Genomic DNA, 13783 nt, shown 5'->3' with positions numbered 1-13783 from the left:
TAGGGCGGCATGGACTACCCGAGCAAGTGACCTTGCTTTTCCGGGGAGATCTGGGGATATTCCCCAGTTGCGTGATGCAATTGGAACCCCGGCCGCGAAGACCCGACCTTGGCAGTTGAGGTCAGCCCAGTGTTAGTCGACAACATCACGCCACTCTCCCGGCCGTCCTTATCATGCGACAGTGCCATCATCATCAGCTCAGCGAGATGTGACAGACAGCTACTATAAAACGAACAGCCTTTCCCTCGGATTTAACAAACATAGGAGAAGCTAAGAATCACAATGGCATCTAGAAGAACTTGTCAACAACTATGGCGCACTCAACCTACCCTAACAAGCGGCATCACAAGCCGAAGCATCACAAAAGCGGCTGCAATAGCCAGAACACTGCCAACAACGACAGCAATACACCTCCCCAAAGCCCAACTTACAACGCAATGCCGGCAATCAAATTCCTTCTCATCTCAACATCAAACTCGCCTATTCTCAAGCCGTTCTCCTGAGAAAGCAGCAACAGCCCCCGTAACCCCGAAATGGACGCCGCCTAGCGACCCCACTTCCCGGCCCGTCGTCATCCTCGGCGCCGGGGTCCTCGGCCGGCGATTAGCCGTTATGTGGGCCTCCACGGGTCGGCCCGTCATTCTCCACGACGTCGACTCTAGCGTGCTCTCTTCAGCGATGCCCTATGTCGGCGACGCACTCACTACAGTGTGCGCTGTTCGTGAGACGCACCCGGGCCGAGTCACGACTAGCACTGTTCTGGAGGAATCGTGCAGTGGCAACCCCTGGATGGTGATCGAGGCTCTCCCGGAGGATCCAGAGATTAAGCGTGAGATGCTGGGCAAGGTCGACGCGGTTGTTCCTGAAGACTGTATCCTAGCTTCCAACAGCTCGACATGGCCGACATCAGCTCTGAGGCATCTCATCACTCGGCCGGAGCGCCTGTTGAACACTCACTACCACCTACCACCAAGAAACACATACGTCGAGCTCATGACTTGCGGCGTCACGGACCAAGACCTCATGCCTTTCCTCAAAAAGCAGATGAAGAGCGTGGGGTTCAACCCCCTGGCGCTCCCTCATGAATCGGTTGGCTTCGTCTTCAACCGGATATGGTCCGCCGTCAAGTCCGACACGCTGCGCATCCTACAGGCCGAACTCGCTTCGCCCCGAGATATCGACGCCCTCTTCCGGGACTTCTTCCACGCCGAGAAAGGGCCTTGTGAGAAGATGGATGAGGTTGGGCTTGACACTGTGTGGCAGGTTGAAAGGAACAGGGTGAACATGGGGGTAGTGGACGCAAAGAAGGCAGGGTACACGGACTGGCTGGAGGAGAATTACGTTTCTAGAGGGAGGCTTGGAGAGAAGACGGGGGATGGGCTGTACTCGGCTGAAGAGAGGAAGCTCTTACGCGAGAAAAGAGCTCGGGCGAAGAGCCCCTATCTGAAGTTGCGGCGATGATGTAGGATTTGTGCGCTTCGAGTGAGATTCTTCACTTAGCTTAGCCTGAATAGGGAAATGAAGGAGCCTAGATTCGGTAGCTGTAGGCTGCAGCAGTAATCATTATATTGAGGGTTTGGATAGATCCAAGATGATTTCGTTCGCCTCCCAGTCCCAAGACCAGCGAATATCCGAATCTGCATAGGACTATAGCCTCGGCAAGCTTCATCACTTCAACCAGGGAGGTGTTGTTGCACCGAGCATTGACTAGGTCCCATTCGGGAGCAGGCGGAACAGCAGCCTTCGGAGGGTTGCCATAGAAATTGATGCAAACAGGCACCTCCAGTTTAGGCTCCTGCACTTTTAAGCATCCTCTGCTTGCCAGTCCGTCCCGGGCAGCCTTGTCAATAAACCTCCCTAGATCATAAATACGACGCTGCCGGGTCATTTGGATGTTATCTGTTTCCTTCTTGTTAAAGCTATTCGGTGACTTCACGATTCAGAAACCTACCTAATAACCCATTGGCATCGAAACATTCGTAAGTGTTGAGAGGGATTCCTCGGCTATCAAGGAGCTGGTTTTGGTTGTTGATTCCCGACGTCAGGACGAGATCTTCAGCTGTCCTTTAAATGCGTCTTGGTCTCCAAGCTCGCAAGCGATCCACAACAGTTTTTCGTTCCCATCTCTTGCATTGAGGTACTTTTAAGGTTCGAACCAGGTTGACGCCAACTGAAATATGACCGACACCATGTCATACTTATCTGTGACAACAAGAAGCTGATATAGCTCCTCCAGCGTCAGCGACTGCGGCACCTCACAGAAACGGCCGTGGATAATCTTCAGGAGAATGGAGAAAGGCGCAGTGCGGACCTCGGGAAGCTCGACGACCCAGTCATCTCTCTCAGGCTTGGACTCGGAGAATCCACCCAAGAGCATCGCCCGAAAGACGGAAGATGCGCGGGCCAGTGCCCGAGAGCAGACGACGAACTCGACCACGCTGCCGTCCTTGAGATTGCCGACTTGAGAGTGAGATCGCCTCGATCTTCGAATGAAACCTTTTCAGTCGGGATAGGAGTTATTGCTGGGATCTTTGCCCTTCTGTGACCACTTCAGCCTATCATCTTCTTTGTGCACTGCCTGTACGCCTCGTGTACATTTGAATTTACGGGTACATTGATGGCAACTTCGAAGAGTATGTCTTGGGCCTGAGAAACCAATGATCTCTCATACGTCAGAAGTTTAGAAAGAAAGTCTACTTGCTATGAGGACGCCCATGCTGAGATCCGAGGTTGTTCTGTGAGATATCTTGCTGATTCGAGTTCAGAGGCAAAAGGCATCAGTTGAAGTTAAATAATTTTGAGTCTCAATCTCATTTCTCTATAAGGATCACAATATTTATGGTCCTCAATGGTAAAGCATTCTGTTCCCAACAGCATATCCCGTAAGTCTCTGACACTGCCCAGATAATTCAGATCACCTCCAGGCAAGGAGACGACCCTGAGCTTGTCGCAAAGCTTCATCGTGGAGTGGTAAGACATGTTATTGAGAATTGCGGAGTTACATCTATCGCGCTCACATGGTGTTGCCTTGTCAGCGACGCAGACTCTATTGTTGTCTTCGGGCGCAATGGCTTTCTTCAGCTGCTTGAGATGGAAGCGCAGGTATTCGGTACGGAGCTCCGTTACTGCGTCTATTTTAATTAGACAATGAGGATTTTCTGAGTCCCTAATAAACAAGGTGCGGAGAACTTACCGGGGATTTCTGTTTTATCAATAAATTTGTATCTGCCTTTTAATAGATCGGTACTTGATCCTAAGCTTATAATGTTGCCTCCTTCATCAACGCCGCTGCAGAAGGCCAAGTGGCTGATCATTTCATTGTAAACCTCATCGTTACCAATCTCTAAAGCGACCCAGGCAACACAATCGCAGCAGTTACCCGCGCCGAGTCTCTCTTCCTTTGAAGGCATCCAGAGTTTGAGATAAGGGCGCAGAAGATGTTCGAGTTCGTACATGTGAGCATGAATCACTAGAAATTCAAGCTCTATTGCGGTAACCATCTTCGGGACGAAGATACCAGAGCCGTGAGCGATGTCAAGGAGGATCATAATCGGTGCGAGATGATCTTTTGCTAGATCGTATTCCAGCTTTTGACGCCGCTTGGGGTCTGAAAACCGTTTCGAAGCTTCCCCCATCTTTTTCTTGGAGACTATGGCTTTGAACCCCAAGTCAGGTGGTCTGCTGTTAATACGGAATGAGTCGAGGGACATGGAACCATCCTTGCGAAAATCGAAGATTCTGTTGGACGGTATTTTTGCATTGACTGATTGCCATTGCTCGTTGGTGTGAGTCGACGTCATGCCTGCGAGTCAAGGGCGGCCGTTCAGGTTTTTGATTACTGGACGTGTAGTAATGAAGCTGCCTCGTTTGTAAGTTTTGGGACCAACATCGAAGAATCTCTTATTACCTCTCCACATTCCTGATCTAGAACCTACCCGTTCTCCGCGATTTGGTATCACGAACGTAGAAGACGGTGGTGCTTTGAAACGTTTGTCGTGGTCCGTCCACTTTCGAGGAAGCATGCTTCTGATTTATATCCCCCTGGCTTGTAAAGAGAACGCAGAGCACGCCTGGAATCCAAATTATTGAGTATGGACGCCTGAAAGCCTGTTGTTCAGCCGATCATATTGTGAGGTATGTAGGCTATATATGTTTATTCCTTTGAAACTCGCCTGAATGTCCCTCGTGGAGGTGAAGAGAGTTAAGATTCTTTGTTTTACCGCACTACTGACAAAGGCGCTGTGTGAGAACGGGAGTTTGAACCCCCGCATCACAAAAGAAACAATCAGAGCCTGTGGCTTCCGTGTAGTTACACAAGACCAAGCGGCATGTGAGCTCGTGGGGGATTGAGCAGGGAGTAGACACGGCTGCCCGGCCAGATCTGGCGTGCCTGACAAGCGTATGAGCGGTGCATGTCTAGCTTGTAGTGCTGGCCTTGGTCGACTATTGGCTGAATAAGCAGGCGCATCGCGCACCACCTGCCTCCGGGCCTCGTTACCATCATGCAGCACTGAAGCCAACTCGGTTGATGATTATTCCATCTAGTTGTAAGTACTCAATAAAAACCCGCGTCTTAATGTCTGATTCTGAATGTGTTTGGGCGCTGTGTTCCGATTGGTCTCCACTCTATGAGCCATACATCGCAGCTTACAAGGGCAAAGCCACCTTCGATACTACTCACTCGAACTCAGACTCGCAGTCTTTTGTTTCTTCTTCGTAACGTGGTACTATCTCATAAGGATCCTGCTTCGCCTTGTTGTGGGGAATTGACAAGTCTTCCTCGAAGATGGAATCTGGCTCCCCCCACCACGAAGCGAACAATACTTACGCAAGATCAAATGGTGAGTGGGCTCCTCATGACGAGACAGTAGCATGAGGTGAACAGCTTGTACAAAGAGAGGATTACGGCCCAGCAGCTTCTCATTGGCCAGATGAGTAGTCATATCAGGTTTCCAATGCCGCCACCCGCAAGAGAAAGAAAATTCGAGGGTGTGTGGAGAACTCAATCGCCAAGGCCCAGAACCTCAAGTTCCCGATAGATCTTTTCAGGACGGAAGTCCCAAGATACTATGACCGCAGAAAGATCTTCAAGTAAGCCTTGAAAATTAGACAGCAATCAGGCTTGACTCAAGATCACGTTTCTGGTTGAAGTAATGAAGGCGGTCGAAGCCCTCGGTCTCGACAGGATCACGCTTTTTCAGGGACGTGAAACAGGGTATATCTGAACCTGATTTTCCCATGGCCTTTCCAATTTAATCATCAACATATCAATCACATGCCGCTGATCAGCTACCTAGTCCACATGATTTGCTGTGTCACCACACACGGGTCCCAATGAAAGCCATGATGGTTCCTCAACATGTCCATATCACTGTCTCGGCCAACCTTGGAGCACATATACAAGACCATTAACAACCTCGAGGCTCGAAATCTCGGTCTTCGCGAGCTTTTAGGGCATGTTTTCATTGTCAATTGCTACTTGCAAGACTTTAGATTCATTTCTATGCTAGTACCACACCTCTTGGAGTGTGTTTTACATACGCTAGCTGCCACGTCGAACAGCAAGTAATTAAGAACAATCCGTAAAGTAAAAATAAAGGTATCGTTAACAGAAAATTATCTTTTCATGATCGGTCTTCAACCTCGAGCGGCGGGTGTTCATCTCTCTCGTATGCTCTACTAGTAGGTTCCGCTAGTTATGAGTGTTACTATTGATATACACATCAGCAGGGCAGACCTTCTATTCGCGACGACGTCAATATTCAACAATCGAGTAATCTGCTGCGCTTAAAGAGGTGGAAGGAGCAAGAATCGAGCGAAGTCCACAATTCCTCCACAAGTAGCTTGTATTTTGGTCTCACGAAACAGGAATGGCATCAGCACTCGCCAGGTACTCTACTACGTGTTTTGTTACGTAGACATTATTTTCTTTACTAAATGAACTGCTCTACTTTCTCCGTTATGAATGGATCAATTCAATCCAGCTTAACCTGATTTATAAACCCATTGCTGTGGCCCATAATTCGTGACACTGGGCAACCCGTAAGTGGGGGCCCCAGCTGCCTTCGAATCCACCCTTTTCTACCTACTGACCAGAGATCCAACAATTACTTTAGACTTCAAAGATCGAATATTTGAATAGAAAACCTCGAGAAAATATGCCTCGGGTCTTAAAGAATCAATGATCTATTATATTGCTATCTCCTGTTTCGGAGCCTGAATCATTAATACTGGGGCGGCGACTCTTACATGTAGCCTCGAGTTAGCTGTTCGAAGTCTGTCTTCTGTTCCGAAGTAAGCGGCAGAGTGAACCATTTGAATTCATAATCCAAAGCGTGCCTCATTTCTCGAAAAGGATCATAAGAACAGATTCCCATGCTACTTTTCTGTCCTTTGAGGTTCAGTTGATTGCCCCCTGGTGGTCAAGAAGTTCAACGTTCACTTGGTTTACCACAACAGTGGCAAACACACTACATGGGTGCAGACGCTCTACCTCCACCGCAAACAAAATGATTCCAGGATGCGGGATTTGTCAACACAAAAGAGCAAGCAGTGAACAGAGATGATTTTGTTTGAACAAAAGACACAGTTCAGCTTCCACTGTCCAAACTTCTTAATTATGCTACCTCTGTGCCTCTTCAGGCATTATTTCCATCGCATCGAGCCACTCCATCGTAAATGCCGTCACAATCTTCGTCCAGTCCCTCACAGTCGGCATATCTAGGTGCTCTCCATCATCCTCCATCTTATGCCATACGTCAGGGAAGGGTGAGGGAATCATGTGCAGAATGTTGACGCCCTTCATCATGAAGGGGACGTGGTCGTCACCGATGCCGCTGCGTCCAAACATTTGATTCATCTTGTTGATGTCGTAGAGGAACGGCATCTTGGGCTTGCTCTCGAGTAGGTTAAGGTCACGCATGCGCTTCTCAATGTCGGCCATAGCCTTGTAGGCCCAGTGGGTTGACTGGAAGTAGGAGGGGACCTTGGGCTCTGCTGAGCCAAGGAGATCAAGCAGCACGAACATGCTGATTTGCTCGAGGGGGTTCTTGTAATGAGACATGGCAGGGTTGAAGGTGTTCTCCCACTCGAGAGCCAAAGACCTGCAGCACGATGTTAGTGCGATGAGCCTCACTTCGCGTCATACTTTAACTGACCTTGCGCCATATAGTGAGTCGGTATCCGTCCAGGACTTGAAGGCTTCCTCTCCATCGAGCAGCAGAATCTGCAGTCCCATATCTTGGGGTACCGTGCCACCGTTCTCCCCAAGGGCAACCATCTCATCATACATCTGGGTCATCATCGGATCCAGCGTCTTCGCAACGTGCAGCAGCATAGCACACGGCGCAGCGCTGTCAGTCGCGCCGATGAAGCCCTTGGGTTCAATCTTGCTGTCGTAGTGCGCCACCAGGGTGAGATAATTAGCCTGACCAGGCTTCGTCCATGGTGGTTCGCGCCTGATGATGAGATTCTGGAACGGAATATCGCTGTTGCCCGTGGCGGGGGTCTTGTCTGTTGAGTTTTGCCATTGGATATTCCACTTTGGTAGCGTCTTGGTGAAAAAGTCAACGAAATGCTGTTGAGTCTTGAGCTGCCCATGCGTGCCGGGCACCCGGGTGATGAGAATGGGGGCCAACAACGGGCCGTTGTGAATGTCGAAGTCGGCCTCAGATACCGTGACATTCTTGAGCACGGCTGCTGAAAGCGGTGTGTAGGCGCATACTGATGCCGCGAAAAGGAGATGAAGGAACGCGATCCAGACTCCGCGGACGAGGTGGCCTCTCACCAGAGGGAGGCCGGCAACGGCCATGGCGGACTGTGACGAATGACAGCAGGGAGGGCGCAATAGGACCCTGTTCTCATGAACTCATGCTGTGTTCGCGGGCCGGAATCGATGGCGACACGTCTTTTCGTCGTCGGGAATAGGAGAGAGGCGATTTTTGATGAGTTCGCGACGGAGCTCCGGGATTTGATGCGAAGTTCAGAGCTGTGGTTGAGTTTCCGAAGAGGTGTCAACTTTTGGACGTCCTCCGACCGAGGGATGGACCGGCCGCAACGGGTTAGAGCGAAACTGTCCTGCAACATGGAGCTGCAGTCCCCCTGTGGCTTTGTTTTAAAATAGCGGGTCTTTGAGCGCATTAGGTAAGACGCGCTGGGACCCGTTTCTCCGCACGGCCCGTGGGTGCACGTTCCACCGCGACGACTTCACTCCTCTCATTCCTCCCCTTCACTCACCCCTTGCCTCACTCATATTGTACATTTCACTCATCACTAGCACTGCATTAGCAGTGCTACTTTCACTCGGCCTAGTCATGCTCCAAGTGATGACTAGGACTCAGTCTCTTCGAGTGGAAAACGTGTCGATAATCCTCATGATGGAAGCTAACATCAGCAGTCCTACATTCAACCTCTTATTTCTCGCCATATATACGCTCATCTATCTCATCTACATAGATTCTATACCTAGTCGAACCACCCTCATATTTACGATATCCCCGCCCAAGATCTCGTCATCAAGATTACAGATCTCCATCTTCATTACTCTTCTTCATCTCCTGTCATTTCACTCTGTGCTCCAGGCTCCAAAGACTTTCAAACACCGACAGCAGCCGTCATGAACAGTCGTTCCCTCTTCATCAGCACACTGCAGACCAAGACAAGTGCCCCAGCAGTAATGACCAATGTGTACGGCAGATTCAGAGCCTCAACAATAGCCTCAAGAACTTCCTGCTGCATCTGAGGAGGCAGCGTCGTGACAAAGTCCGTCCCGACACCGGCAATCGCAGCCTGGATCTGGTCCTCCGTGACAGTGTCCGGGAGTATCGCAGTCAGCCGCTTCTCAGCTCTGTTCAGGAACACGGCATTGCTGACAGCCAGAGCGATATTGATGCCACTCGTCTGCGCCAGGGCAATCAGAGAGGAAGCGACAGCAGCCTTGGGAGCTGGCACGCTGGCCTGGGCAATCGAGAAGCCCGCTTGTGTGAAAGTTCCCACGCCGGCGCCGAGCATGGCCGAGGCCCCGTAGATCCAGGCCGTGCTGGTGTCGGTCTTGACGACGTACATCAATGTGGAAGCAATGACACTAATGACACCGCCGACTGTGAACCATGGCATGTACAGCCCGAACTTCCCAGATGGATGCGACAGCATGCCTCCTTGCGTCAAAGTCACAGCGACCATCACCAGGATGAACGGCAGTAGACGGACAGCCGCGTCGATTGCGCTGTCTCCCCGCGTGAACTGGAAGAAGATGGGAACAAAGTACACCGGCACGAAGATGGCGCAGCCCCCGGCGGCCGTGACGCAGAACATGAGGATGATGGTCCGGTAGTACTTGCGAGAGGTGATGAGCTCGACTGGAAAGATGCGGCGTTCCTGGGTTGTGCCGATGCAGTACGCTTGCTGGATGCCGAAGACGATAAACAGGACGCCTGCGACGACGAAGAGGGCGATTTCGGAGCCCGAGTTCCATTCATATAGGACGCCACCGAAGGAGATGCCCATTGTGAAGCAGACGATGGCACCCAGCATCAGCGGAGCACCGATCCAGTCGATTTCAGCCAGCCGCTGTAGGATGGTCGCGCCAGGCTGAGGATCTGGGGACGGGAGCATGAACAGGTACACCGGCGCGGCCAGGCCGCCGATGGGGAGGTTGATATAGAAAGCCCAGCTGTCAAGTGTCAGTCACTGAGGAGGCTATCGATCAATGTGAAGGATAACTTACCGCCACGTCGCATCCGAGTCAGCAAAAGCACCTCCTACCACTGGCCCAAGCAGCGTCCCGAGCCCCCACGTAATCCCGATGCTGGCAAGATATGCAGGCCTCTCCTGAATCGTCGTCGTAGCGGCGATGAGGACCATGACACCGAGATACATACCAACACCACCGAGACCGCACAAGGCTCTTCCGACAATAAGGCTGTTCATGTTCGGCGCCGCACCGCAGAGCGCGCTGCCCGCCTCGAACACGGCGACACTAGCGATGTAAAGCCATTTGGGCTTGAGATGTGAATATAGCTGGCCATAAAAGAGGTTGACGGCCGTGGCCGCCATGATGAAAGCGACGGCGAGCCATGCGATATCCTTGATGGAGTCGAACTGCAGCACGATCTGCGGCTGCACGTCGGCGACGACGGTGTTGTCTAGGGCGAAGAGGAATGTTGAGGAGAGGATGGCGAAGACGATTAGGTACCATTTGATTCCGGTGACGGTACGGACGGGCTCGACTACGACGATATCTTTGCCTCGCTCAGTGTCGGTGTTGTCTCCTGAAAGAGGGCCCTTGGTGGAGGAGGAGTCGGGCTCGACCTTCTCCAAGGGGCCTCCTCTTTGGAGCTGGGTCTCAGTCTTGGCCGTCATGTTATCGAGGGTTCTCGTCTGAAAGGTCTGGGGTCGTGGCCTCCAAGCGCGAGATATCATCAATCCACTCATTGTAGCCCGGATTCACGACTGCTCAAATACACCCTCTACTGTCCCCTTCTCAGGCTCATATGCCAGCAAGCCATAAGCTGGACTTGAGCGACCTGGGCCAATGGCCTCAGTAATCTCGTAAATCTCATATTGGAGTCAGCGTATAAGCTTTGCATATAGCTGCAGCACATCAAAGCTGTCTCTTGGAGTCAGCGAGCTTACCAACTTACCCGCCAAGACTGTCTGGCGTCAAGTCGCAGGCAGCAACAAAGACAGCCCATACGAAAACAATCCGTTTGATTCATGCTATACGCGTCTTTGAGATTCTGGTCAATGCCGCTGGGAAACCATTTCAGGTTACACAAAGGCGCGCGGATAGTCGGTCCGTAAGACGACTTCTTTGAACCGGTACCAACGCTCACAGCAACCTCACCAACTGTTGGTTGGGCATTGACGAAGGATGCATACAAAGCTCATCATACGGGCCATGCATAAAGGTGGTCAACGTCCCGGGTATCTGGGAGCTCCCAATCTCACCAACGTCACTCCCATCGCCGTCCGATTGGCCGTCTGCTGACGTGACACGATGACGGGTCAAGCAGGTGATGTTTTTGATAAGCTTCCGCGAGCCCAAGCTGACGGGTTGCAGGCCATAAGCGCCACGGTCGTTGACTTCGAAGATACGGAACGTGATTTGACGTATCAGACGCTTCCGTAGAGGTCTCGACTTCCCGAAGGAACGTATGTGAGGCTTCTTGATGTCGTGGCCCAATGAGAGAATTGCGCTCGTTGAGGCTGAGATAAGCTTGTCAGCAGCCATTTCACGAACAGCATGGATGGAGCGCTAAGATAGGGACGTATAGGTCATGATGCAGGTGAAGTTCTGTTATCAACTTTGACTTTCTATTGCCCTTTGAGGAATGACCTTGGCTTTTCTCAGCGGTTCTAGAGGCTTATAGTCTGTGTGCCACTTGCCATCCCTCCCTCCCTGTGCAATAGAAGCCAATCATTCCCTTCCTCAAGCCTTTTTAATCTGCAAACATCCATCCTCTTATCTCCAGAGCTCGCAAGCCATCCACTTACTCGTCATCCTCCGAGTTGAAGACCACCTCGACATTCTTAGCTCCCACCTGCTTGCCATCATGGACGACAGTAAAGTCCACGCTCTTTCCGGAGCAGGTCATCTCCACATCGTAATTGATATTGGCGAAGACCTTTCCCATGGTGTTGGTGAAGCGAGGAAGGGATGCGAAGTTGATTTTCTTCTTCCAAGTGATGGTGCACAGCTCGCTGACGCGGTGGTCCAATCTCTTCGGAGGGGGCCACGCCTCGCTGGCATAGATCGTGTCGTCGACCTGACTGGGAACTGACTCCCAAAGACAGTAGTACGACTTTGTAACCGGATCGGCGGAAGAAACATCGGTTCCCTAGTAGACGTGTCAGCTCCTATTCAATTCCATAGAGAAAAACTTCGTAATAGAAACAGAACTTTGTCAACATACCCGCTCAAGAAACCAATCCATGCAAGTTTTAACCTTCCAAGAGAGTTCATCGTCGCACCAGCATCTTTCGCTTACTCTGTGTTTCTTAGGATCGTAATCCATTAAGCAACATGTCCCGTAGCTCATACGAGAGACCCTAGACTTGATCTCGACTGCGAGGCCAGGTGCGAGGTTTCGACGCGTCAGTCCATGGATAGTTGCACCTCGACAAATCGCAGTCCAACTGTCTCATATTAGCATCGTCCTGGAAAATCGAAGAAAAGAACTTACGGCTTGGCACTATGGCCCTGAAGAATCTCAATGCCATTTCCAGCTTCTTGCTTGAGGCGGCTTCGTAGATACGGGCATCTGCCGAATCCACCGACGAGAATAATTTGCTTTCGCACCTGGTGTTAGACGCTTGTAATCCATCAAAGACAGTGCTTCTCACCTTGGGCTTCGTCTCTGTCTTGGTCATGACAGCATCGATCTGCTTCTTTACCAGTGAGATTGTCTGGTTGACGATAGGGTCAAAGACCTTGAGGAGGTCCTCCCGATCAAGGATGAGGTTGCGCTTGCGCTTCATGCCTCTCTGTTGGGTTCCAGGAGCGCGACACTCGGGGGGAAGATTGATGTGCCAGTCGTCGTCCTGGTTCTTGAAAGAAGGCTTGATGCAGTTCTCCCATTCGTCATTCAATAGCTTCCTGACATCTTCTTTGGGAATGTTGTTCCAAGCTTGGGGAGTGACCTTCTCCTGAAGCATGTTGACAAATGCTTCATCAAGGAAGACGCCGCCACAGAGGTCGCCGTCGCCTTGAACTGCCTCTCGAACGATGAAGGGATCCAAGCTCAGGATCTCATAGGTTATGAGGTCGACGGTACCGCCACCAGCGTCACACACAACGATGTGATTTCCAACCTGAGAAGTAGCAAGTCAGTCACAGATGACTCAAAATCAGACAATTCACAGACCTCGGCGGTGGGCATCTTCGACAAGTCCTTCATCGTAGCAAGAGCCGCCGCTTCGGGCTCCGAGATAAAGGACAAGCTCGTCTCTCCAGCTGGACGGGACTTCAGCAAGCCAGCATCTTCGGCAGCTCTGCGCATTCTAGCCTTGGCGTAATCCGGCCAGATTGCCGGAAGAGTAATAACGACTTGAAATTGACACATCTTGACCATGGCGTCGCCAACTGTGCTGATAATGCACTCAATAGTGTGGTTCCAAAGATGTTGCAAGTATCCAGCGATGATCTCAACCGGGTCCTTGTTCGCTCTCCTAGCCAATCTTCTAGCAGTAGCAATCTGGCTAGAATCCCGGACGTTCTCGGGGAGGTCACGCTCATCAACGAGCAAGAGCTTGAACCACTTCAGTGGCTCCTGCTTTCCATCGCTGGGAATGGCATATCCCCAAAAGGGGTTGCCGCGTTTTCCTCGGAAAAGAATGCACGATGGCACTTTCTCTTTGTCGGAATTGAGGTTGGTTTTAGACTCCCAGCGGCTGATGACCTCGATGTCGTCGGGCTGACCGGAGTATGCCCAACTTACGCCAGAGAAGCTTTGGAGTAATTAGCAGATAGTCCTGGAAGATTCAGAAGGAAGGAGAGTAGTATCATATTCTCACGTCGTGCCGAAGTCTATGCCGATGATGATGGCCTTCTCATCTTCTTCAGAGATCCAGGTTTTCACCATGGTGAGCTTTGCTTTCCGGCCGTAAGCTTCTGTGACTCCGTATCCTGGATCCTTTTTGTCAGTGTGAGAAAAAGTATGATGAAATCGGGAGGAACACTGGTGAGCTCCTGTGAAGATATGAGAATGGTGAAAAGTGAAAAGGAAATAGAATGGAAATTCCAGGCAAGGTGAAAGGTAATTTAGAGGAACACGTACTACAAATC

The 13783-nt window shown here is 51.0% G+C and overlaps 5 protein-coding genes across 5 annotated transcripts; 1 reads left to right on the top strand and 4 right to left on the bottom strand.

Moving 5' to 3' along the window:
• Positions 1-612: 612 nt before the first annotated feature.
• BDP55DRAFT_551725 (3-hydroxyacyl-CoA dehydrogenase) lies at positions 613-1461 on the top strand (the record flags this gene model as incomplete). The annotated part of the gene is made up of 1 exon (XM_060569135.1): positions 613-1461. One exon carries the CDS (start codon positions 613-615, stop codon positions 1459-1461), a length of 849 nt encoding a protein of 282 aa, XP_060430069.1.
• Positions 1462-2143: 682 nt separating this feature from the next.
• Positions 2144-4023, bottom strand: BDP55DRAFT_768239 (uncharacterized protein; the record flags this gene model as incomplete). Its single annotated transcript, XM_060581021.1, has 3 exons — positions 3194-4023; positions 3018-3131; positions 2144-2460 (listed from the first exon to the last, which is right to left on the bottom strand). Exons 1-3 carry the CDS (start codon positions 3798-3800, stop codon positions 2144-2146), a joined length of 1038 nt encoding a protein of 345 aa, XP_060430068.1. The 5' UTR covers positions 3801-4023.
• Positions 4024-6622: 2599 nt separating this feature from the next.
• On the bottom strand, positions 6623-7810 carry BDP55DRAFT_728401 (peptidase family M28; the record flags this gene model as incomplete). The annotated part of the gene is made up of 2 exons (XM_060579432.1): positions 6623-7103; positions 7158-7810. 2 exons carry the CDS (start codon positions 7808-7810, stop codon positions 6623-6625), a joined length of 1134 nt encoding a protein of 377 aa, XP_060430067.1.
• A 782-nt stretch (positions 7811-8592) lies between these two features.
• Positions 8593-10359, bottom strand: BDP55DRAFT_693724 (major facilitator superfamily domain-containing protein; the record flags this gene model as incomplete). The annotated part of the gene is made up of 2 exons (XM_060577264.1): positions 8593-9670; positions 9725-10359. The coding sequence occupies 2 exons, from the start codon at positions 10357-10359 to the stop codon at positions 8593-8595; spliced, it is 1713 nt and encodes a 570-aa protein (XP_060430066.1).
• Positions 10360-11489: 1130 nt separating this feature from the next.
• On the bottom strand, positions 11490-13580 carry BDP55DRAFT_631755 (uncharacterized protein; the record flags this gene model as incomplete). The annotated part of the gene is made up of 6 exons (XM_060572322.1): positions 11490-11837; positions 11913-12135; positions 12183-12298; positions 12343-12810; positions 12864-13446; positions 13513-13580. 6 exons carry the CDS (start codon positions 13578-13580, stop codon positions 11490-11492), a joined length of 1806 nt encoding a protein of 601 aa, XP_060430065.1.
• Positions 13581-13783: the final 203 nt, after the last annotated feature.

This window comes from Colletotrichum godetiae (genome assembly GCF_030913485.1).
Source record: "Colletotrichum godetiae strain CBS 193.32 chromosome Unknown BDP55scaffold_19, whole genome shotgun sequence".
Lineage (NCBI taxonomy): Eukaryota > Fungi > Ascomycota > Sordariomycetes > Glomerellales > Glomerellaceae > Colletotrichum > Colletotrichum godetiae.
Note: the sequence above shows the minus strand (reverse complement) of the source record. Positions and strands in the feature narration are given on the sequence as shown.